This window comes from Megalops cyprinoides, chromosome 24 (genome assembly GCF_013368585.1).
Source record: "Megalops cyprinoides isolate fMegCyp1 chromosome 24, fMegCyp1.pri, whole genome shotgun sequence".
NCBI classification, from domain to species: Eukaryota; Metazoa; Chordata; class Actinopteri; order Elopiformes; family Megalopidae; genus Megalops; species Megalops cyprinoides.
The window spans coordinates 4,679,188-4,706,693 of NC_050606.1; the positions used below are offsets into that span (position 1 = coordinate 4,679,188).

Here is a 27,506-nt window from a genome sequence, read left to right on the forward strand (position 1 = left end):
TGCTGTCCGTGCCCTCGCACACAGGTGATCCACACCAGCGCTGCAGAGATCCACAGCCTGGAGGCCTTCAGAGGTGACCGATTGACCAACGGGAGCAACACGTGATTCAATTTATCATCCAATCAACGACTCTAACGAAGTAATTAAGTCCTAAGTTGGAGCAAAGATGAGAGGGCTGAAGTGGAGCAGTTGTTATTAACGTTACGGCCCTCAATCTGAGGGGATGAGAAGAGACCTGTTCACGCCATTGTGATGCTCCTGCATAGGATTTTACAGTTTGCTGCCAAACACGGGTGAGCCAGTGCTCCTCATGTCTCGCTGCAAACTTAAAGCAATGCAGGAAGATCTCTTGCAAAAGACAACATGCTCTGTCAAAATGTCTTCCTCTACACTTTTAAAAAAAAAAAAAAAGGTAACTCAAGAAATATTAATGTTATGTATTAACCTAAAAAAGCCCAACACAGTATTTCAGAGTAAGAGAGATGAAACCATACATTTCCTGAAAGCCTTTATCATATTTGGCAAACACACAATCGTACGTCTGTATCTGTGGCTGTGTGTTTGTATCATATTTACAGAAAGGTATCAACACCAATGAAGGGAGACACTCATATGCGGAGTGGTATCTGCGAGCGGCACGCGACAGCGGAATGCATTTTACAGCTGCGTGTGACTTCCCAAAGGGTGAAACGCTTGATGCTATCTGTGTCTGGAGCACTTTGTCAGAGGAGTTAATCATGCCCTCGTGCTCTGAGAATGAAGGAAGATCACGAGGAACCCTGTCTTTCAGGGTCCCCCCCCCCCCCCCCCTCCACCGCCACCTGGAGAGGACGCCCAAGTGTGACCCCGCTGCCGTGAACCGGGCTTTCAGCTAATGGAAGACCTCCGCCTCCATTTCTGCAGTCTGCGTGAGGTCCTAGCCGCCTGCTGACTGGTTTCCATACCGACAGGACAGACAAAAACAGAGGAAGCGAAGGAGAGCGCAGCGCGACGGCATGGCCCGCCGCGGCCCGGGGTTCGACCGCACCGCAGAGCGGGAAGCCAAGTGAAAACAAACAAACAGAGAGAAAAAAAAAAAAAACTCCAAGGCCACTTCCGTACTCTAAATGACAGTAACACTGATTTACTGTTCAGGGTCTGTGACACAACCCACGCTGCGGAGATAGACCAAAAGCGGCACACGCCTCATTTCTTCACACTCACAATGTGATGTGAAATATTACCATGGTCTGAACAGTGCATTTACCTAACCAAAGCCAGAACGCCCTCAGCTACCTCACAGCCAGCCCCGCACGCCGAGGGCACCTCAAACCCTTCCAGTCATGCAGCATTAATCCATTTACACTACAAAAATAAATGGGATTCAGCACCTCGGGCTGATTTATTTCAGCCGTAATGAGACGTCCCTCCATTTCCCTCCACTTCCCTGCACTTCCTGTGGAGAATTCTATGATTGTGCCTAATTAGGAACAAAAGGAGACACATGAATAGCCGCAGCCCACAGCCACTGTTGGGTTAGCCTGTGTAAAAAAAAAAAAAAAAAAAAAAATCACAGTGGGTGGATACAGAGAGACGGAGTAATTAAGAGAGTGAGACAAAGGGATGAGAGGATGTGGGGGTGGGGGTGGGGGTGGGGGCTGACCCTGGAAAACGATCGAGGCGTTTTGTTTGTTGTTATCGGTGACAACAGCACCAAACACAAGCCGCAGCATCAGACTCGCCGGGCACCTCCAGAGGTATCCCAGGATGCCTGTGAGCGGCAGACGGGCGTGGTGAGTCGCATTACCATATCAGTCCCAATTTCGACAGAGCAACTTCGATTTATAAAAACAGCCAGTGAATCGACAGCCACTTGCTTTGATTTTCACCTCAGAGTGAACGATCTGGATATCCTTTATCACAAATGCAGATACGCAGCTTCTCATCGGTACGATCTTCAAAATTACTTTTGTAATGAACGTTTAAAGGAAAGCAACGTTGGCCTGTAAACCTATGACCTTTTCTATCCTCCCACGCAAAAGGGGGCACCTTCCCTTTGTGAGTTCACGAGGGGTTTAAACATTGTTTGTCTGTCTTTGCGACTCGTTAACTTTAAATCAATGCAAAATCATGTACACTTGAGTCACACTGCTTGTGCAAATTCATTCCCCATTCATTTCAACAGCAATCAATGGCAGTTAAATAATAAAAACATTAAAAACCGCCACGCTCAGTTCTGCTGTGAAGGTACTGATTTGCATGCTTAGCGGAAGCTAGCTACAGGAGCACTGAGTGCGATTAGAGAGAACTTTGATCTCTGGGCAAAACTGTCTTCAGGAAAAAGGGCCCTTTGGTGAGCAACAATTAGTTCAAACGGCCACGTGAAACGGGTCTAATTGCATCTCTGGCTCTCTCCTCAATTAATGCCGCCCCATACTATCTAAAATAGGATTTTCTGGACAAATCGCAAAGCGTTTTTAATTTCGCTGGAACAAAGCATGCACAGGAGAGCCATGGTACTCCAGGACAAATATAATCTGATTACTGTGGCCTCTTATCTTGCTCTCTCACCGTGCGACAAAGACTACCAGTGTGAAAGAACAACATGCTATTTCTCCAAGGCCATAAAGTACAAGATAGTGCATAACTGTGCAAAGTTAAAACGGCCGCTTATGCATCAGAATTGGAAAACAATTTGATATTTCAAATTATTCCATGGGGGGAAATTTTGGTTAACAAAATGGTTGACATTATAACTGTCAGGCCATTCGTTTGGCCATATTCTTTTTTTTCCTCCTATCAAGTTTCTTTCTGTACATAGAACACAGGCATTTGTCGGCTTGAGAGATGTTGAGAGTCTGCCACAAGTTCTAGTATTTTTATCATGTATATTTATGCCAGTTTGAGCACTTTGTATCTTCAACAGTTTCTCCCACAAGTCTCCAAATGACTTTTTATGAATTTATCTTTTAGTAAGTTTAGCCTTAGTCCAAGCAACCATGCAACCATCTTCCTCAGACTTTGGGATTTAAACTTTAATGCAACTGCTATGCAACCATTATGCAACAATCTTAGATTCCACACATTGCTGTAGGACTCCATATCTGACCTCCAATGAGACAGCAAATTAGCCCAAGGTACCACAACCATCATTTTTACAGCTCACGTCACATCAGACGATACGCTGCACAGGTATAGCCAAGCCTGCGTTTAGAAAGGAATTACACTTTAGAATACCTCACCACTACGGGAGAAAAAAAAATAACTGAGGGCCATCCTAATACCTGGAGAGACACTCAGAAAATTAAGTTCAATTGGTGATAATTGGATCAATTGCACTATTCTGCGGCCGCTTTGGAATCACTCACTCCCATTGCTGTGAGGAGAGTGCTCTCTCTTTTTTTTTTTTTGACTGACAGCTTGCATCTGAATTAAGGTCAATGAAGACGAGCAGGAGCTGAATCGATCGCTGAAAGCAGAGAAGAGGCAGCAGCCCATTTAAGAGAGAAATTACACAGAATTGGAGCGTTCTTACTTCACTTCAATAAGTTGCCAGCAATAAAACAAAAAAAAAAAAAAAAAAAAAGAGAAATGTTTTGATTGTGGAGGCTCGATGCTGTCTACCGACATTAGCGCAAAGAGGCTCTGGTTTGTAGCTGGTCTTGTGAGAAAAAACGCACTATAAAGGGTGCACTGTCACACACTTCAGCTAACTGGCAATTGCGCATCTCGTTAAACTCTGGGAGCGTGTCCTGTCACTTAAATTCACACCCTAATTCACTCAAGATCTCAATTTTAGAAACTTGCCTTTATTCAACTATGTTAGTAGAATCACACTCATATCTGGCATCGTAGTTCATGTATTTATTTATTTGGCAGGATGAGGTCTAGTGTTTAGCTCAGCATCTTATCTCGTCTTCAGGGTTCGCACCTGCCAATCCAAGCGTTGCTATGGCTATTAAGGTGTAAACCAGTATCCAGCTCACTACCATTAGACCTCTGACTACTTCATGCCACTTCCATATTCTTCTGACCCGAACTGGGCCCCGACCCACCTCTGCCTTTACCAAGACCTATCTAATGTATTTACACACCCCAGCAGAGGAGACTCTCCTTCAAATGCATGCATAAATAAACCCAACAGTTACGCCGAATATGCTCTGCAAAGATACAATAAGGCGCTAGAGAGGACTAATTGCATTTCCCCTGCGGATCAGCACCAGTCAGACTGAGATGAGACGGGCAACGCTGCTAACGGTCTGAGAGAGGGAAACGTGCTGTTTCTCAAACTCACGTCAGTGACTCCGGTCTCCAGGATCCTCAGGCCCGTCTCCTTCTCCAGCCTGTCCTTCCGCTGAGCTGTGAAAGGAAAACATAAGGTGTGAGAGGAAGGTGAGCCAGCAGCACCACCTGTCTGCACCTGTGGATGCTGCCTCGAGAGGGCTCTCCTCCGTGCAGCTAAAACTGGGCGTGGCCGAACACACCTTGGCACTGGCCCACTGCACGCCTTTAAAGCTGTGTCCACCCTGTGCTGAACAGGGTTGAAGTTAGAGGCATTTTCTCTGTGCTGCCAAGGCCAGCTATGTCAATTTCGGTTCACACACAGAGCATTTTTGACACAAATATCATTTATTCAAGAGTTTGAAACAATCCATATCTGCTGCTTTTCATTGATCTTTATAGCTATCAAAAGAGTGCAAAACCAATTTCCCCCTACTTACTATTGCGCATATCTCTCTTCTTTCTTTTGATATTAAATATTGCCCTCAATAAATGTTGAGAAACGATAAATCTTTATCATTACTTAGATAGAAACCCTTACACGATCAAATGAAACTTTGGAGGTCTTCTATTTTATGCATTGCATAACAGATAATGAAAATTATATGAAATCTATGAATAATTCTATTTTGTTTGTTTGCATGTGAATGCATCAAAGTGAGACAAAAAAATAAAGTCCTTTGTTGACACATTCATCAGATGAAGGATATGCAAATCACCTTAAAGAGCCGAACCCTATAATGTTCTGCAAAATTCTGCGATAGCCCGTCTAATTAGTATTTTAATCTATCAGAATAATTCTTCGCACTTGACAATTTATGCAGTATTCCATATAATTACGCACGTAGCTTGGAAAGGGGTAATGTGATTGAAGCTTCTGCTCTGTGGTTATTTCACCCAGCAGGAAAAAAAAAAAAAAAAAGATCCACGGCTTGTCTCGTCTGTGATCAATATGACAATAGGGAGGTCTTAATGGCTCTGTCACAATGCATCTCCGGGCCGCTGCTGATGGGACTGTGACAAGCCAATCCTGGGGGGGGGGGGGGCCCACAGTGGTCCGTTCTCACATGGGGGGTACCCCGACACCCCGACAGCGCGCCCCTCCCGGAGAGTCACCTCCTTTTTCGCTGCACAGGTTTCAGAGATGTTGCCTTATTACAGCATGGCTTCCAGCTGGTTGCAGTGCGTTACAGGTTTTTGCATTTCTCTGCTCGTTGATTCGTTGGTTTGTCCAGACATCTGAGCACCCAATTTCTACCCCAAGAAATGCAACAAAAAAAAACTCTTGGCTTTGCAGGGGTTTAGGGGTTATACACAACCCCGCCTAACCCCCTGTAATATCTGAGAGGATGTAAAAGTGTTTTAAGGAGAACATATACTTCATTCTTTGAAAACTTAGGGAGGAATGGAAATTGTGAAGTATGCATACCACCAGTGGCAATACACAATGGTACCCGGTATTTTAAAACAAACTCTAAAAGACTCAGAACATCTCAAAATCTCTGCATCCCTTTTGGGGTGTCAAAATGTCACCAAAATGCAGGGAAAAAAAGAAAAAAAAACATCAGCACAACAATGCCTTGGGAAATTTTAAATGAGGAGAGCTGGTTTTCCTTCCCAAAAACAAGTTTAGAATGATTTGTTCCCTTCTACAAGCACAAGAGGGGAGATTTTAATCAAGGACTTGATCCCACGACTAAGAAATGATTGATATGAAAGCATCAGCAAGCTGATAATACGCTCTTGGGCAAAGCTCGCTGTGGCCTCTACATTTATATTACTCAGATACGAATTATTCGGCTGCTGTGTAAACACACAAAGCAAAATGTTTCTGTTTTACCTCTTATTATTTATTTATTTTTTTGCTTGGTTTTATTTCGGTCAGCTTATACTGCTAGTAATTATACATGCAACATACACTATGAGAATGAAAGAGGGCCATTTGCTTTGTGGGTTTTCTTTTTTGGGCGTGATTCAATCTGATTCAGTGTTCTGTGTCAAAAAATAAAATGATAATCACAGTTTTTGTTACAAAGAAATGACTTATGTGAATTTGATTATGGAATCATTTTACACAAATGCCACACATTTGAATGGGGAAATAAACTACATTTGCATATGTCCTCTTGGGTGCTGATATAGATCAATTCTTCACCGACATTGGCCCCTGTTCTGCAGTACAGACAGCACCCCCCCCCCTTCCCCCCCACTTGATTGCCCAGATGACCCAGAAGATCTCGATGGGTGAGGCCCAACAGCAGCAGGGGCTTTTAGCGGCCCTCGAAAACACAGAACTGGCGTGATTTTGAACGCTAGTTTTGGGTGTGGCCAGAACAGTTTTTGTGAAGCTTTTTTTTTGTGCACTCTACATACTACTGTTCCCCTTAGTGCCAGTTTCACGCCGAAGCTCCTTGCAGGTACCAGGTGTTTACACGGGCAAACACAAACTGGATTAACTCCATGCCTTAAAGCTAATAATTCTCAAGACCAGTTGCACAGCGATAGGTGTTCAAGTCAAACACATTAGCAACTCTTAGTGCTACAAAATCACCAAATGAGTCATCCTACGAAGGCTGACTTGCTCAGGGTTGTGCAGTGCCTGCTGCTTTCATTCTACAAGGTAATTTTAAAAAGGACAGGATGTGGATGTGTTCGTGCTCTTGATGATGAAGAGTTTACAGTAGCATTGACTGAAATTGCTCAGTGATCACTTGGGTGTAACCTAAATTACAAGTGCAGATGCCGTTTAGCTGCCAAAAAAAAAATAATAAATAAAAAATACCCGTGACTACTTTTCTCACTCAAGAAATGAGAGCACCATTTGTCACAAGACCTTACATTGCCTAATGTCTCCTTTATGTTAACTCAATGTAATGGAGGCCCGCAAGGAAAACAAAATAGCCATGTTTCAAAATGGGCCATTTTTCAACATTGACAAGGGGAGAGGTTTGGGTCTACTGACACAAAGCCCAGAATGGATGCCTTCCGCACCAGGAATATTTTCGCTGCGCATTTCAAACCAGTAATGGGAAAAAAAAAATAGCCGCAATCCTTCAAACACTCACCACACAACCCAATTTCTCATGACAAAGTACACAGATATAAATCAGATTACGTGATCATATTATAAGAATCCCTACACAAATTAAAATATATCACAATGTGCTTTGTTTTTTTTTAAATGCTAAAAATGAATGTAGCAAAATTCCATTCCCATAATCAAAATGGATTGTTGACAGGAATGAAAGATACAGAGGAAAACCACTGACTTACAGACAAACAAGCTTCGGAAAATATCTTGTCTGTTTCATTTGTGTTTGTTTGTGTGTGTGTGTGTGTGTGTGTGTGTGTGTGTGTGTGTGTGTGTGTGTGTGTGTGTGCGTGTGTGTGCGTGTGTGTTTGTGTGTGTTTGTGTGTGTTTGTGCGTTTCTGTGTTTGTGTGTGTTTGTGCGTTTCTGTGTTTGTGTGTGTGTGTGTGCGTGTGTGTGCGTGTGTTTGTGTGTGTTTGTGTGTTTCTGTGTTTGTGTGTGTTTGTGTGTTTCTGTGTTTGTGTGTGTGTGTGCGTGTGTGTGCGTGTGTTTGTGTGTGTGTGTGTGTGTGTGTGTGTGTGTTTGTGTGTGTGTGTGTGTGTGTGTGTGTGTGTGTGTGTGTGTGTGTGTGCGCGCGCGTCTGAGTGTGAGTGAAAGACAGCTCGACATCCAGTGATATTTATGATAGGCAGTAAAATGCTGATGTCAAAGCCAATTTTCAAGTCATTTTTCAAATGGTTTTAATTAGATATTGTTTTAGTCTCACTTGCATTAATTTAATTTCTGGTACCAACATTTCAGCATTCAATCTGTTCAAATGATTTTTTTTTTCCCCCACACTGCCTTATTGCCTCCAGTAATTTAAACTGCAATAAAAAAAACAGCAGCAATATGAGACTACAGCTCCACAAAGACAGTGCAATATCTAACACAATTAAAAGCAGGCAGGCGGAATAGCATCTAAGGACACCTGGGGTTTAGACCTATTACCTCTCAGTAGAGAGTGAGGGGGAAAAAAAAAACACTCCATCACATTTTGTCAACTTAATAATGCCAAAGCGAACCCTTCCTCAAACATTTTTCATTACATAGCATTGTTTTGTAATGAGAGCACGCCCAGGAAACGCAGGACTACAAACCGCCAGTACATGTTCAGCACTGAAGTACATCTCAGACACGAGACGTTCTGTGAAGTATTGATCATAACTCAGTTACACTTCATGAGATGAGATTGGGAAAAAAACAGTATGATTTACTTATACTTTAGCGATGCTGTGAACATGAACACGAAATGAAAAGTGTTTATTTTGTGGAAGTTTGTGATTGCTCGACTTAGAAATGATGTGTCACTGGCAAACAGAAAAAAATTACAAATAAAGTGCGCACTATGCAAAACTTGCATAGGTTTGTGCATGAATTTGAAAGTGCCTCCTGGTCTTTTTCTCCTTTTTTGTCCAAGGAGGCATTCAGCCCAAACGGTCTGGACTTTAGTTGCCTACAAATATACACAGGTTTTATTTTTTATTTTATTGTTACACATCCAGAGTTTGGTGGTGACTGAAATTAACAATTAACATTATCATTACAATTCCTTTGACTTACACCTTCTTCAAAGCCTTCCAGTGTACCACTCTTTCGTTGGTCTCTTCATGTCATTTATTGACTGTGCTATCAGACATTGCAGAGAAAACTCTTCTCGTTTCGCTTTCCTTTTTTTAGGTTTGACGTTTCTATGTGGCCGAAACAATAAAAAGTATATTTAGGTAGCACTATGCAGGCTATCTTTTTTGTTGACAACAGAAAAAAGGAAACCTGTTCTCTAATGGAACAGTTTTCTTGTTTTTTTGTTGTTCTGTTTGTAAGGGAGGTACATCGGTTGACCCACAGGTCCTCACTTTATGACCGATTTATTCAATATAAGGACAGCGAGCTGCTGGAGAAAACACAGGTGCTGGTGAAGAATGGATTTCAATTAAACTGTAACTTCTGCTTAAAACCAACACTGTCTCAGCTTTGAGGGTAATTAATCCCGCATTGTTCTGTTAATCTGATATTGACTTTACATTGCTGGGAAGGAAAAAGGATCCCTCAGCCTTCACTCCAAACGGACTGTGGATGACGCAGTCATAAAGGATGTTAATTTCGCTGCCTTCACCGCAGCAGGTCGTTCGGCTGCGTCATTATGTCTCAGGAACGGCTCCAACGCCGACCGAGACCTCGGAGCGATCTCTTCACGCGCGCCGCTCCCACGCGCAGCCGAGCTCACCTACTTACAGGATCAATTCGGCCTCTCCACAAACAAAGCGCTTACTGAGGAAAGGACCGCAGATTCTGCCGCTATCGGGAGCAATCAGCCCTGCATCGGAGCTGCCTGTATCAGAATCCTTTCTGAGCGTTTCTAAGCCTGCCTGCATGCATTTCGCTCTGAGGCCGACGGCTCGGTTGGCTCTCTCTGAAGCCGGGGCTGAGAGGAAAAGGTCAGACCGCCAGCGCCCTGTGAGGACGGAACTGCAGATGGCATTGCCTGCTCATTGTGTGGTCAGGGACTCTGCCGTCTGCAGTCAGCAGGCAAACGTGGGAACAAGCCCAGAGCATCACCACAGAGACCTGAGACCAGGCGTGTGCAACCTCCACCCCCCGTCGAAACACGAGCGTGAGTGACAGGTTGTTTTGGACTCGATTCTGCTCCACAGTCCTACCTTGTTTTGTTTACGCGGTCCTCACAGATCATCCCAGCGACTGAATACAAAGTTCAGCAGGGCTTACAGTAACATGCCGAAAGAAATAAGAAGAGTTAACATCATTCATATTGCAAATGAGACAAAAGTGAACCCTACTACAGACTGTAACAGCACTGTATTCAACAGATGAGATAATGATGTACACAGAATGCTGTCTGGTGTCCTCTCGCTTCCAGCCAGGTACCTCTGAACACAGTCAGACCTGCTGTGATCACACAGATCATTAGCTGATTTGGGCTACAAACACTGAGATCTGTGTTAATGAGCTGAACTTTAACCATGGTGAAGTGAGAGAGAAAACTGCAATGGGGGGGAGGGGGGGGGGACATTCTCATTCCAAAGTCATTTTCTTATTTTTTTCTTTTTTTCTTATAAGATAATCATAAGAGCAACCTTCACTGACAAATCTTGTTTTTAACCTCACATTACCTGTACACATCAATGCATTGTATATCTGTTTTTTGCATATTTTGATCCTGCTTCAGAATGTATCAAATCTTGAAATATGAAAATATATGAATAATACATACGTAACTGTACAGAATACATTAATAAAAACATAAAATAACTGTATTCAAGTCACTTGGACTGCAAGATTTCCTTGGGTGTTCTTTTAAATTGTAATTTACATTATTTAACTCACATATAAATCCTGCGAAGTTATAGATTGCATTTTTCCCCAGATTTATTTATATTGTACGTCATTACCATTTTTCCTGTGTTCTAATTCAGTCCTGCCATGGGCGGTCGATACGGTCTTACAAAAAGCAATGAATACAAGACAAAAAATCAATGTCATTACCAATGTGTTCCATGATGACAGAGAGGGTGAATATCAAAGAAATAAACAGCCTGGTACATATGGACGGCTATCGATATTTCAGCTTTATATCCTCAAGACCTCTTATGAAAAGTGTGTTTAATTTTATCCTCAACTTTACTTTGGTTCAAGTTTGTGACCTGAAAAAAGTACAGCGACTTACACGATATACACTGATATGCCTGGTTAAGTGCCTTTGTGATGTAAAGTGAAAAGACTGGAGGGAAAAAACATGATGCTTGTCTGATAGTTATGAGTTATTGCATTTTCTGCTCAGAATCACACATGTATGATGCGGGCTTTAATTCAAATTCAAACAGCATTTCTGAATATCACAAAAGTAACATTTTAATTGGGGATATTTTTAAGTAAACAGAAAAGTGAATAAAATAAATAGTTTGGAATGTCTCAGTATCTGAAACACAAACAATCTAGTTCTGATGCAAATTCCTATTTATTAATGTTATCTCCTCAAGTGCAATGTTTCTGTAAACGCACAGCATACAAAGTAAGCAAGGCTCGTACTTTTCATGGCTAATAATCAGTTATTTAATTTCTTCTCAGCAAATGCTGTTAAGTTCAATCCCAGTTTTTAGCTGGAATCTAATGTAAACAACTGATAATTCAAGAAAAACTGCTTTTCCACACAAAAATGAAGTGAGTTCATTCATTTTAGTGATTAGTGAACTTTCCCGTGTTTGTCAATTATAATTTTTTGAGTTTAAGTGTGATTGAATGTTGATTTCACTCTCTGTCCCTCTTTCTTTCCCTCTCACTCACACACACATTCACGCACGCACGCACACACATTTCCTCTCTGCAAACAGAATACATCAAGTTATTTCTTATTAAAATGTTTGTACTTCCAGCACCAGTGAGGTGAAATAAACTCAAAGCATTCCCTATCCTTCTCCCTCAAACTAAACATGCCAAGGAAAAAAAAAAAAAAAACTCAAATCTGTGAACCTGCTCGAATAACACTTCACAACGTGGCCACCCATCCGTCATGAGTTATCAAACTTCATTACATCATTCAGATTATAGAATTTGTCAGACGGTCCAATTCCCCAGGGTGCCAGGAAGAATAAGCTGAAAACAGCACCACAGACAGCACCCCAACCTGAGCGTCCGGCTAACAAATCCTTTAGCGAGTGGATCCCTGTGCAGTCTCCACCACACGTCCCACAGCAACGCCTCCATGCCGTCGACAGCCACGCAGACAGGTGCCGTTTTATTTCCTGCCAGTTAGGTTAAGCAGGCTGGGCAGGTATCTAAATGAGAGACCGCAAATGAAGGAGCGGTCTGTGCCTTACACGACGCTTCCTCTTTCTACCCGACCGTCGGCCCTGCTCTCCTCTCCTGCCGTTTCAGCGATAATTACTTTTCACTGTGTGCACGATTAGCAGCAGGCTACAGGAGACGGGTGATAGGCTCTTCCCAGTTAAGGTTCACTGCGCTAACAGAGGACCGCTAAAATCAAACCGACGGGCTGGAGGGGGGGCCGACAGCCTCAAACAGCTAGCATTAACTGCACACACACACACACACACAATCGTGCCACTCTCAGAAAGCCACAATTACATTACATTACTGTCATTTGGCAGGCGCTCTTATCCAGAAGGACTTAGAGGTTCCAGTTTTTACATGCTATTCATTTATACAGCTGGATATTTACTGAGGCAATTGTGGGTTAAGTACCTTGTACAAGGGTACAGCAGCAATGCCCCAGTGGGGAATCAAACCGACAACCTTTCAGTTACAAGCCCTACCACTACATCACACAGCCGCCTCGATTAGCACAACCACTTCCACAACTGAACCCGAAAAAAAAAAAACATAACAAAATTCACCCACTTTTTTTTTTTTTTTTTTAATCAACTTCAGCAATCACTTTGTGTGCATCTGGGGGAAGCCAAACAGAACCCAAAGCAAGACAACACTTTAACTATATTCCAAATTAAAAGTGCTTTCTACATTCCATATCAAAAATTTTAGCTTCGCACTCGTTAGACAACATCTATGCAGAGCAGGCTTCGTATTTAAGGACTACGACACATGAAAGCGGAGATGCTCTAAGTGCCATTTCTACAACACATTGAGCAGTAATCTCCATGAAAAGCCGTTGACTGCTGAACAAGAAATGATTTTAAAGCTGAATGGGTGTAGAACATTGGTTGCCAACCAGGCTGAAGTGAACTGACAGCCTTTTATGAGGGGAAGTGGTGAGAGGTGGGAGGTAGTACAAACACGAGGGGGGGGGGGTTTGAACACCTTTCGCAGAATTAGCATCTCTACTTCATTTGATAGTTAACAGAGAATAACACACACACACACTGTATTCCTCTGTTTCTGACATGTGTCTGATGTCTAAAACAAGGACCAGCCTGATGCTAAACCTTTTGATCTTGTATAATCACAGATTCACAGCACAAATGGTAACATATTTAATTATGAATATTTTAAAATGAAAAAACATATCTCAGAAGTCCATGAGGATCTGTGGTGAGTTTGGTCAGTTTTTCAGTGATGGTTATTGATAATCACTCGCATGTCAACACGTGAACCTGAAATCTGACTGCCTCCTTTTCTGTTGTGAAGTGTATACACACATACGTAATATGCTTGTATGGTCATAATCTGTTTGCATTACCATGTATTTTTGTTAGAGCCGTTACATCAGACATTGTTTAGTGTGTAAATCTCCTAAAATCTTTTTGTTTATTTCACAGTTATGTCAAAAGGTAGAGCTGTCGCACAGGCCATCTTGATCAATACCTGACCGGACTAATAAAACGCACAAGAGGCTACGAGGTTGATTGGGCTGGTAGCTCCCTGCTGCCATTTGGTTAGCGAATAGCTTCGGCAAGCGCGTACGCGGGAGCTCCCAGCCCGAGCAAATAACCACTTCATAATGCATTATGAATTCAAAAGCCGCCTGCGGTTCGTGCGCAAACCCGCGCCGAATGGCCGTCTTTGATGAGCGCGGAGGCTTCGGACGGCACTTCAGACACGCCGCGCCATCCAGCATCGTCTTTAATTCCTGTAATCCGAGGGTCCGCAATCAATGCGCTCGCCTGCCTGGACTCCTCACCTGTCACGTCCATTACTGGCCGTCCGCCGTGATCGCCCCCTTCAAATAAACACCGAATGACACATTTATAATTAGATCTTCCAAACGGGGGCTTTTACAGATAGCAGAATATCAAAATGGACGCGTCTGGAGAGGCTAACCGCGGAGCTAAACAGCCATGCTCCTCTCCATTGATTAACCGACTGCGGCTTTTGTGCAACTCTGTGAACAATAGATGCTGTGGTTTGACGGGCAGCGATGAGAATAATTCATAGGCTGATGGTAAGCATCTTGAATTATGTTAAGAAAGAAAAAAAAAACAGCTTCTCCTCACATTGAGTCTTACCACAAGCAACCAAAACGTGACATCAGGGCATAGATCATAAAAAAAAATGTTGAATCTCAAGCTGAAAACTGATAAGCAAGCAAGCAATTAAAAAATAAACGTACCATTAGTTTACATTGGTGTTGTTACTCAACATTTTCTCAAAACAAAAACATGTTTGTATTCAGGTCACACTTTCATTTAAGACCTTGTTCTTAGTGGTCTTAGTGGATCTTACTGCTTATTAACTGATCATGACATTCATGGAAACAGTTAAAACATCTAATAAGCAGGCTTCAAATAAGTAATGAGATTCTTAATTTATTTATTTGTCAGGACATGACCACTTTACATATAACTGCTAATATCATGTGAGAACCTGTCACAATTTAAAGGAACAACTGTGAACACACAAAAGGAGCATTTGTAACTTGGAAATTTATTTTCCATGAACTGAGACCAATCCCCAAGCAAAAACTATTATTCTTTGAATGTCATGTATTTTTGTAGCCTGCAAGTGGTAGTCAATACCATGCAGTGGATTCAATATGTTTTAAGACCACAACAGGCAGTAAAAAGACACCAAGGTCCAATAATGCTTTATAAACGATCTCCACCATCTTTGCTTGGCCTGTATGGTTGCTTAGCCCATATTTTGCCAAGGCAAACACGTCTCAGCTTCATTAGCAAGGCAGAAATAATACTGTGGGAGCGACATACTGGGGAAATCGGTGGACTCATCAGGACCCTTCAGCCAGGATGTATCCCTGACGGAGCCTCTTTCAGACATTACTGATCTACTAAGCTTCCTGCACAGCCAGTCTCCCCAAACCAGGAAGTGAGGAGAGCCAGGGGCAGCTTTCAGCTGCTGCACGTTGAAAGCTGGCTACCTTTGCGGGGCATAAAAACGATCTACTTATTGTTCCCGACAGGAAATTTAACAGGGACTGCAGACGCTTAGTGCCTCCTCCTCCCTCTCTCTCTCTCACTCCCTCACTCTCTCTCTCAGCATGGCTGATCAGTGGCCTTTGAATTGTGCTCATCTCTGCGGCCGCAGGTTGGGCTGAAATTCACTGCTTGAGTGAAGGCCGGCAATAACCAATAACAAGTGTGACTGCCACATAGCCACCCAACCGTTAAAGGGCTCAGTAAAAGCATCATGCAGGTGTATGACAATCATATGATATGCTCACCTCACTTACCTTTGCAGATTATAACCACTGTCTCTGCACCATTTAATTACTCCACTTATCAGTTATTAACAACATTTTTCAGTGATTTTAGTGTTTTTGGTGGACATCAGCTGAGTAATAATTGCTGTAGTAGTAATTACATGTGAGAAATAAGCCACCGGTCTACAAATACTTATATTTCATTACAATTTCAAGATGTATCACATCACAATCAGATATTGTAATACATTGTATTACTGTTACTGATATAATACCAACTGAGCTTGAAATGCAATATGAGCCAGGAGACTGGTGTCAGTCAAAAGAAGCGCAAGTAATTATCACAGCACTTCAAGTGGTGACTCATGCCCTGAAAATGGTACAAGCAACACATATACCATTAACAGCATATACACCAATAACCATGAAGAGCACATATACCATTTCATCATTCTGAAAATGTCTGGAATCTAAGTCAGGCAGTATGGCCCCATTAAGCATACTTCAGATGTGCGTTTGTTAACTTTTTGTGCGTGTGTGTGCGTACACAAACACACACACACGCACACACACACACACTTGGCAGCAGTGGAGTTTTTTTCTAAGTACATTTTGTAATGCAAATAGCAGCCTGTGGCTCTTTATCTGTCTCCAAAGTCTTTTCTCTTCAAATCATAGATCAGAATCTGTGCCACACGGTTAGAGATCAGTGATATTCAGCTCAAAAGTTTTACATAAACTGCCTTACAATTTAGCTGTATATTTTGTCCCCGATACAACTTATGCAAACCAAGCCAAGTGCATGGCCTTAACAATCAACCCAAAACTTATCACTTATTAAATGTTTTCATTTCATGGCTTCCAATAAGACAAGGAATTGCAAGAAGTTATGCCAAAATTTGCAGGGTCTTAAAGTTGTTACTGAAATTCTTTGCTGTTGGCCTGGTTTCTCACCCAAAACACTCTGCTGTACAAACACCCAGGTAAACTAATAAACACAAAAGACTCAGATCACATATGAACTAAACTATATCAGAAGAGCTGAGGGGCCTAATCTCATTGAACTCTCTTATGCCCCTGGAACTCAGTTTGGAATCTTAACAGAGCTCCATCCATAGTGGGTGTGGTCAACATTCCGGGGATCTCCACATGCTGGGGGCTACTAAAATCAATACAGAATAAAACTGCATGCAAGAATAATGAATATGATTTTTTTTTCTTTTGGGAAGGTGGGGGACCTTCTAATTACTGATCATTCAAACCCCAGTCTGAATGAAATCATTCACAATATTACAAAAAATGAGAAAAATATTAGAAAAAAATCTAACAGAATATAAACTGTACGAAGACAAACACCAAAACAAAACAAAAAAAGCTGAATTCACGGCTACAGTTCACGGCAGGCAGCGGAGAGTATTTCTGTGGCAGGTCGCCTTTCTTCAGACAGTGTCTGAGCAGCTTCCCTCCTGCCCCGGGGTGGGCGAGCGGAGCCGGGCGCAGCAGACACGGGGAGAGGGCCGCACGGGGTCTCGTACGGCCGTCTCCCACTCTATCCTGCGGGAGAACCTACCCACGGAGAACGCACAACCGAGAGCAGCGTTGCCATAGCCGCAGAACTGAGGGCCAGGAGCCGCGGCGTTTAGCTGAGTACACCCACAGCTCCTCTGACGCGGAGGGATGCCCCGCGGAAACAGGAGGGATTTTCACTCTGGCAGGAGATGTAAGAAGGCCTGGGTACACTCCTCCGAAAGAGCGCGTCTTCTCCCGGAGAAATCTCCGGCTCTTTTAATTCTGACCGCGTGAAAGAGAGTTAAACCCAACGGAGACCAGATCAAGTCAACAGACCACTTTTTTTCTCTCTTTTTTTTTTTTGCGAAACAATTTTTCCGAGGCATTAAATTTTCATTTAGACAACTCTATATGTATTCGAGAGAAATGATTTCCAGGGGAAATGGTAGCCAGGCCGGCTCATGGGCCCAAGGTGACCTCATTACGGAAATTTGTTCTGCCTGTCATTAGAAATCACACATGGTGTCACTCAAAACGGGAAGCGGATCAGAGGTGCGGCCACTTAGCGCCGGCACTAAGACACAGAGAATCCCTGTGATGCGCAACCCCCAGGGCGAGCGGAGCTGTGATGTCACGCGCCAGCGCGGTCCCTCCACCACACCGGACTCGGACCGGACCCTGGACTCAGGTGCAAAAGAGTAAGGCAAGGTACTCCCCACCACATGCCACTGATACTTAGCAGGGCTGGGCGATTAATCGAATTTCATTTTCAGTTAGGATTTTGGCTTCCAACAATTATGAAAGCAAGATAATGAAGATAAAACGATTATTGTGCCGCATTACTTATTGAAATGTGTGTATGTGTGCATAAATATATATATATATATATATATATATATATATATATATATATATATATATATAATTGTTTATTTTATGTATATAATTATTTTATTTTTTAGATTTTTTAAAATTAGTTTTTCAGTTGAATTATATTTAAAGTTCAAGAAAATCCATTTTTTTCTGTTTTTTTTAACAGTTCAATAAATGCATGATGTTTCCAAAGTCAATGAGTAATCGTGTTAAATAATTGTGATCTCAATATTGACCAAAATAATCGTGATTATGATTTTTGCCATAAGCGAGCAGCCCTAATACTAATACAGATTTAATCGGCTACATGTGCTGAAACAGCGCATGCATTCCCCTTAGAAGACACAGCTTCTAAGCTTCAGAGCCACTGGCTCCATTAACAAGTTGGAAAAGCTATGATATTAAACACTTGTCATTCCAAGTTAATATTTATCAAGACACTGGAACATGTGAATGATAAAGACTTCTGTTAGTGACCGTTATTATCTGTATCATAGAACTGAGTGGAGCCAAGACATTCTATCCTATAGACAACTATCCTGAAATCCATCCCACCAATGAACGAGAGATTCCCCTGTACCCTGCTACCTAAGAAATTGCTAATTCTTTTCTGATGACATAGACAACAACTCAATGTGAGTAGTATATATTTTGTACTGAAATATTTTCCGGGAGTTTTACTTGATCAACTCTTTGTTAAAGGTCAGGGAATAATCTTCAATTTTTTTCCCCCAGATTGACCTTGGGTTTTTCTTTCTATTTTTTGATTCTCTCTGGAAAATCTCTGTACAGCACTTTGTAACAAACCTTGTTGTAAAATGCAGTACAATCAGTAAGTGTTGTTTGTGAGATATAAGGTAGATCTGAGCCATTTGCAGTTTAAATCCACTGAAAATGACAGTGTGTACACCTCCGGGATACAATAATATTTATCAAGTATTAATAATTACACACAAGTATTTGTGTGTGATTATCTATAATCCTGTTTGCGTGCCAATCGGCAGATACCATGTGGTTAGCTCAAGATTTACCAGAACGCAGCCAGGAGAGCACGCAAACAGCAGTGGCCTAATTTGCATGGAATTATTGAATGCTAGCCGGCAAAGCTGTATCTTCATGCCGAAGACCTCAGAAATATGCATGACAAACTCACGAAGGTGTCAAAAGCATTTCTCACATTCAATCAGAGGCAAACCACCGCAAGGCCAACTGCAATAGTGAACAGGCGAGAGGGAAAAGCCGAGAGGGAAAAGCCCATTTCACATGGAATATCAAAGCAGGTCAGAATGCAAGCTGCCTACATATGAAACCTGTTTCCAAAGAAGAAGCAAGCATCCTTGATACAAGAGCGTCTGCAGTGCAGAGCATAACTGCTGCCCAAATTTTGACAGTGAGAAAAAATGTATCATCTTCAGATGGCATTATTTTTGGAGGCAGTTACTATAAGTCAGTTTCTTCACTGTTTAGGACATGCTGTAATTTGCCACGTTGCTATCAAACTTACAGACTAAGCATACAGAAATCTATTGTCCTGATGCAACGTTGCATCATTAAAAAATATGCCTTCTAAATATTGAGAAGATATTTAAAAATACTAGACTACATAACATTCAAAGGGGTTGAAAACTCTATGTGATGTTTTGTTGTGATTATAACCCCACAGCAATTACATAATGAGCTATTATGAGCCATTATCAATACAAACTATTCATGAACACACCTCATATTCACAGTCCTTCCAGTACTGCATGTGTTATATACAGATGCTGTCTGAATTTGGTGGCCCATTATAAACCCATTACTTTCACCATTACCGCTGCGGTCACTAAATCATAATGAGCTAAATGCAACAGCCCAATATAAATTTCAAAGCCAACCAACAAGTGTGCTGCTTCTATTCAGCAAACTATGGCAGCACAGAAATCCAAGAACATTAATGTTACAGCTATGTTCCAAAGAAAGCTGCATCTTTTCTAAATGCTCATTATCAAAATATTAAATAACATGGCAAAAACCTCTTTTGCAGAAATAATTATGGCATACATATTATGTAAGTATATTATTCACATATATATCTGTGCAGTACTTAATTCACTACTACAGCTATGAGTAGTACTCCTAATACTCCTTATTAAAAAACTAATAATAAACTGTATTTATTTACAGATCCCTTCATACCACCAGCAAAGTAAAAATTATTTGATACATACTTATTTTAGTTATTTATCATCAGTTTTATTAACGCTGTGGCTACAGTCTACACCCTCAGACAGCTGTAAGCTGTAAGGCAGTAAAGCCTATTAACATATCCGGAGGAGGAGGTTTGCTTTGCGGCTATATGGTTCCCCCTGTATGTGCAGTACACTGGAGATTGGCTGCAGGGGCAGGATAGCACTGACAAATCACACCCTTACTGGCTGGAGGCGCTGGACTGAAGCTTTCACTTTCTGCTGTGTGAAAAGTGTAGGGCTGTAGACTGTACTGTAGCCAAGCAGTAGATCTACAGTAAATCCAACTAAACCAACAGCTGTTGAAATGAATAACTAATAAATGAATTACATTATTAGCAGTTAGCAGACACTCTTAACCAGAGTGACTTACATCACTTACAAGTTTTTACACTGTTATCCTTACCCAAGGGTACAGAGGCAATATCCCCATGCGGGATCAAACCGGCAACCTTTCGGTTAGAAGTCCGGCTCCTTAACCACTATGCTACACTGCCACTGAAAGAATCAGTCGGTCACTCAGAGGAGATGGAGGCCTGCTTTACAGTAGTGGTCATCTCTGCTGTCCCTCTTGGCTCTGGTGTCGTGTTGGGCGCCAGCAGGTGGCCCTGGCAGCGCTCCTGTGAATGTCCAGTACCAGCTCCGCCTGGGCCACCAAGCGTGACCCCAGCCGCCTGCCAGACAACAGCCGGGACAGGAAACCGGGGCAGCACAAAGAGTAGCGGCACGCTCTGGGTCCCGTCAACTTCCTGGGGCCGCAGGTGGCAGCCGGCGACCCCCCGCGCCGGGCCCACAGGCCCGGGGGAGGGGGCGGCCGCTGATGCAAGGAGCTCTGAGAACCGGCGAGATAGCGGCACTGTGGCGCGGGAGCGCTAACAGGGAGCGTGCGGCTCCTTTAAGTCTGCACGCTCTGCACGGCGTGAAAAGAAACGGTGATGGTATAAAGTGGGCCGTCCTGTTCACGAGCGGAACTCGGAGACCGCATTGTTCCGAGTTTCCCAGCGGCACAATGGAAATATAAGGACAAAATAGGACGACTTAATTACAATAATTTTCATGACAATAAGTACCTCAATCACACGTCAATCAAACACGTAGGTATGAGCTGCTGAAATGAACGCCTTAAAAACGCAGGAGTGCTTGAAAATCCATTAACCCTGTAAAAACAGAGAGCCAATTACAATAAATGGCATCTCAAAAGGAACTGCATAATTGGAATATTACACATATACCTTCTACACCTGGTTACGCAATTTCTAATTGCAACATTTTGTGCGAGTGGTGTTAATTAACTGCTACTTCGCAAAGAGGAGAATGCTTTTATCTAACACGCTGTAACCTGACCCTTCCGGGTGCATATTTATGTTCAGTAAAGGTTTGTTTCTGTGCCTTGCCACACTCGGTTGCAGAAGCGTTGTGTTGTGGTGTTTCTGTGTTGGGCAACAGCCTCAGCACTCAGGTGGCAAAGCAAGCTGTGACTCATACGAGAGAGGGATCTGCACGGCACCACTTCCCTGTGGGTCTTACACACTGCAAAGGCCTAGTCTGAAAAGACAACCAAGGAGTTTTTTTTTTATGTAAGACTTTCAACAACTTCCTACACAATAGATCTCAACCTGTAAATCAACATTTGTGACACATTTATTCAATAATGAAATTATAGTTTTATTTTTAAACAGTAAAGTAAATACTTTGCTTATCTGCAAATTTATGCAAAAATATACTGAAAACAAAGCACTTATAGCAAAACATATATGTTTTTCTTTACTGACATGAAGCAGGTAAATTTGGGCAGGGCTACTTATATTTGTCCATCATGACCATCTACTTTCTCATTCTTGATGCCACAGTCGAGCCCCACACACCTAAGTCATTTCCTAAATTCTTCTGACTCTTCCTGCCCCCAAACACAAACAGAAGAAAAGAAACATACTAACAGAAGGGAATTGTCAGTCACGCGAACAGCACACCAATCACAAATTAAAATGAATTATTATAAACATGTAGAATTCTCCAGTCTATAGACAATTAATCCATGTGTGCTAAAGATGGTTTATTACTTGCAGCAACACATGTGGCATTACTTTTTATTCACCCATCCCCCCCCTTTGAAAACCCCACATCTGATGACTGGTACTTCCAATAGAGCTACTTATCCTTCTAATTAGAGCCCCCTGCTGATAAGTATGAGGCCGTGGTGCCATTGTAATCAGCTGATGTGCATGTAATACGGGGCTCTAAACGTATTGATCCATGCAAGCGTTCACACACGCCAGTCAGCTCTGGTACAAAAGCGAACTCAATGAGTCTGTTAATAAGGGGGGTGGGAGTTGAGGTTCTGTGACTGGCCAATAGGGCTCCACCACCAGCTGAAGAGAATGAGGCCTCTTTGTGACACACGTGTGTTCAGAGTTGCAAAGGTGGGAGAATGATGTCACAATAAGGATCCAATCAGCATTCCTCCTTAACTTTGTGTGACATATTAACTTAAGTGATTACCAGCGAGTTAGTGATCACTAACATTGACTAACATTGAATTTAATTCTTAGTCAAATTTAAGGGCAAATGCTGACTGAAACTGTGTCTTAATATTTCCTGTAAGTGTGTGGTATAGTACAAATGCTAAATAGAAACTAATTACTACTATATATAGTAAAGATGCAATACATATACATACATATACACATATATGAAATGTGTTTATATAGACATTTATATTTTCCATATATTTGAATATATTTTAATACATTTACAAATTTACAAATAATACAAATGTTTTATTTATCATACATTGACATGTACTTCACCTTCACTGGGATAAACTAAATGCAGAAGAGTATCAGGAAACAGCATAAAGAAAGTTCTCTTAAATTAATGTAGGCTATAAACTTTCTTTTTATGTCTTTCTTTACAAACAAGAATATCAGCGGAGAGCTTTCTCATTATCAATGAGTAATAGCCACGGCTGAGGCTATTTGCACTTCAAGGTGTTAATGCAACACTTCTGAAATCATACAATTGAACGGAGGTGTTTGTCTCATGTGTTGACAAAGAGACTGTTCTGAGAAATAGGTACAGTAATGATACGCCTCAACGCCAGACACGCCACCTGACAATTACCCAGCTTCCCGTTTCTTATAAAAGTGCGTTTAATGAAATAAATGTGATGGATGAAAATTACCAGCTACAGTGCAGCGCAACCGGAAGAAAACAGAATCGCATTTCGAATTCAGATTGGTTCGAAAGGAGCGGACAGCACGATGTCCTGGAGTCGGTTATTATCTTTTAACATTTCAACAATGAATGTGATCTCGAATTACGCTCATTGTTTGGGTGTTAAAGGGGTTTAATGAGAAAATAGAGAGGGGAAAAAAAAACAACACAATGCTTCAACGACCGTCACGGCCCCGTCAGGGACACTAAGACGTGCTCTGCATTCTCGCCACTTTGCAGTAAACCAATCTTGCATCACGTAAAATGTAAATGCAGAGACTGTCTGGTAAGAGGGTTCACACGTACACCTCACCCCCATCATATTCCCTATCAAGCATCTCCAGTACATTTTGCCGTAAAATGCTGGCCGTGCACCGGTGTGCGCCGATTGGGGACATGGCGCGGGTTCGAGGCAGAGACACGGCAATGGGCGGAGCCTCCGTGAGGAACACGGAGCCGACACGGAGAGAGAGACCCCACAGAGGAGGTGCGCTGTACCGAGCCGTGACCCATAGAAGCACACACATATCGATTTAAAGAGAGATCCAGAGGCCAAGGATGAGGGAGAGATTCGCTTCTTATCCCATAAATAATTCATCTCCTCTTCTTTTCTTTTTTTTTTTTTTTGATGGGCACAGGGGTGCTTTCATTTTGAGACAGATTAGCAATGACCCATTTTCAGTGTAGCCAGCAGAACATCTTTATCCCATCAATACAAGGTGGGAGAAATGTCCCGAAAGATCAAGGTAGGACTTGATGTGCCCATACTTTTAACATAAATGTGGAGACATACAGTACAATGAAACAGAAATAAATGGGCAGGTAGTGCTCACACAAACTGTGCTATCAAATGTGTGGTATACTAGTAAGGTATGGTATACTAGGTTTCATCAGCAGCAGAAATACCTTGAATTGTGTATTTTCTTTCCATATCTTCTGCATTGTTTTCACATATGAGGTATTTAAAGTCTTATTACCTCACTGCTTATTTTGATTCATTACATTACAATCATTTAGCAGACACTCTTACCCAGAGCAACTTCCAGCACAAAAGAACAGAAGACTGTTCATTCAAGTTAAATGAGCAACAGTGTCAGACCAGGCTAAAAACACTCCCAGACCAGTGAGTCTGAGCATAACACTGTTCAAGCCCAACCACAAGCTAACTTGTGCAACCTGACTAGGCCATGGAAGACAAGTATACTACCATACATCAGCCACTAGAACACTAGAGCATCCAAAATACATCGCAACAATACATGTTAAATAAACAGCAAGTACTACAGGTAGCAGGTGTTAGCGGGAGGGGACTGAGGTGGAACCGAGATTCATATATATTAAGCCCTGTCCAGTACTCCCCATTTACAAGTGATGAGGCCTTGAGTTCATCAGTAGCTGTGAGCCTGTCTGAGACTGTAAGCCCAAGTAAAATACAGTAACATTAATATCCAGAAGACCTTCTGCCCACTCAGACTCATCCTCTAGCAGCACACTTCAATGACTCTTACATTTGAGTCATTCTGCCAGCATCAAAAAGCAACTGCCATTATTAAAAAGTGTTACCTTTTTAATAAAAACATTTTTTTAACAATTGTTGACCTTCACAAAATGTATTTGTGAAGACAAAAAGTAACACTTTACTTAATTGTGAGTCAAAGTCCAGGGAATAAATGTTGTTAAATACTGATTCAGACCCCTGCATATTATCAACTTTCTTCATGGTCAAAAATATTAATGTCAACTATCAACAGCACCACGAAGGTGTGGAGAGTAATATCACAGTGTGAGGACGAATGTTAACACTGCATCCTCAATAAGGACCAAATACCAAAGGCCTTTCCTCCTCTATCTCTGGTCATTGAACACTTTTTCTGCTTTCGATTTTACACTTTTTTAGGGTGAGGATGTAGGAATCCCAAAACTGTTGCAGAAGCTCAGGCATCCGAATGTGCTTAAGGATCTCATCACATCACTATCAAGATCACATTTCCATCAGAGGTTGTACTGTCTGAGTATAAACAGCTTATTACGAAAAGGTGCAACTTAGCGGCTTTAGTTCCTTTCCCACATCCACTGCATTGTTTCAACAAATGCAGTATATGCAGTTTTTTATTATCCGAAATATCCAAAAGCCTTCACTTCTCTTTTCATTGGTCATTGTACACCCTGCTATTGATTTATACCTATTTATCTTTCCAGAGGGCATTGGCTCCACTTCTTTCCTCACCCCCTAACACCTGCTACTTCTTCCATACGATGCTAATTTCATGTGTAGCATTACAATGTATTATAATTTGTGTTCTAGGGACTGTTGTAGCATACTTGGCTGTTGACAGAATGCAGAAGTTAACCTGTGGTAGGGCTTGAATAACGTTATGTTCACACTCACTGGTCTGACACTGTTGCTCATTTAAATTGAATGGCATTAGGTCCACTTATGTTCTATTGTGCTGGAAGTCCCTCTGGATAAGAGCGTCTGCAAAATGCTTGTAATGTAATGTAATGCATCTGAACACATGCAGACCACAGGAGGCATTTAAGGCTTCCTAGGGCCCGCACACACTGAACAGTCAGACCACAGAGCAGTTCCATTGCTGGCTCGTTCCCGCTGCAGTGGTGGACGCTGTCCTGCCCTTGAACACCACGACCTCACCGCTAACCTGTCGGCACTAGAGAGCATTGCAGCCCGAGTGAGTCATCGACTGTGACAAGGTAAGATGGTAGCTCCCTGTCAGCATGGCCTGCTGGGAAACCGACCCCTGTGTGGTCCTTCACCTACTCCACCGCCATTAACCATCACGGCAGGGGCAATAACCAAGACGCAGCTAAACACAACACCGCTAACACATTAATCTCTTTCTGTCTAGGTGGCACGCTATTCAGTGAAAAGGCAGCCCAGGCCATACTGAATCAGGCTGGTGCAGCCCGCTGAATATCAATACACAGGTCCAGTCAGACCTGAGATGATGCAAGGTGATCGCAAAGACCTGGAATCAGAGCATCCCCTGTCTGATCCCCCTTCCGGTGCTTATAAAACCCAACCGCTGCAAAGAAAAGCCTTCTGCCCTGCCTGCCCGAATATCCAGCACCGAATCCCTTATTTCTCACATTTATTAGAACCAGCACCCCCGAAATACACCGCTCTCCAGCGCAGCCCATTGTAAACTAGGAGTTACAAGGAGTTGGTAAATCCACCTGTAAATTCAATGGGGGGGGAGGAGGGGGGGAGAAAAAAATGTATTACTTATACTCAAAGAGGGACTACAAACGCAAACACGGCTTTGAAGATAGAGGGCTCTAAATGTCACGCGCCCGCTTTGAAGTTCCCCTGGCTGCCTTTGTTTCTCAGTCATCATACATAAAACAGCGCGGCGCGATGGGGCCGGCTTTCAGCGGACATTTCATGTTGGGTTCAGTGGCAGCTGGAGAGGCACAAATAGAGACCTTAAGTTTAAAATGACAATGGGCACCACACACCCCCCGAACCTGCTTTTTATGATTAACAAGCTTGCCAATTTCAGTAAGGATCACGTGTCGGTATATGATTCTCTTTTATATGATCTCAGTTTACTACACAGTGTCTAATGTGCTAACATCGCCTTTCCACGCTTTACTCAAAAAATACATATTTTTTTATATCTAACAAAGATATAGGTTACAAAGGTCAGGTTACATTTAATGATTTTGATTTGATCAGATGGAGATTTTTTTTTACCCAAAATCATTAGTTTTTAATTATAACTTGAATATCTGTAGGCAAAACTACAGAAGCTGCCACTGTGAACCTTGTGTCCAATGCGGTAATCTTTATAAATCTGATGCAAACACGTATGATTCTTCATGGTCACAGGTGAGTCTGTGTTAAAATGACAAATTTTGATTGATTGATCAAAACTGTAATATATACATGTACCTTAAAGGTAAACACACATTCTCTGACACAGCGCAACTGCAGTGTTGGTGGTCAGTGCAAATGATATCCCCCGAAGCAGCAGTGATTGCACCTCCTCCATTAAACAGCTCATGAAACAGTGTTAGATAACCTGAGGTCTTGTTTTTCTTGCTGCGGATGATTCTGTGCGCTGAATTACACTGGGAAATGGCTCATCTCTGTTTTTTCCCCGCTATTTTGTTCCATCTTGCCATTAGCATTCAATGTACATCACATTGTTAAAAGGGCTCTTACGTAACCTTGAGAAAGTTAGACCAAAGTCCTGACTTTCTCACATTTCAAGGTAAAGAATTCCCTGAGTAATTTGGCCGGTC

General features: G+C 42.2%; 1 protein-coding gene across 1 annotated transcript in view; it reads right to left on the reverse strand.

The window, feature by feature from the left end:
* LOC118771197 (receptor-type tyrosine-protein phosphatase N2-like) overlaps positions 1-27,506 on the reverse strand; it is a 151,644-nt gene that overhangs the window by 59,879 nt on the left and 64,259 nt on the right. The window contains exon 12 of the mRNA XM_036519106.1: positions 4,274-4,338. Within this exon, the coding sequence (XP_036374999.1) occupies positions 4,274-4,338 (65 nt within the window). The remainder of the gene's footprint in view (positions 1-4,273; positions 4,339-27,506) is intronic.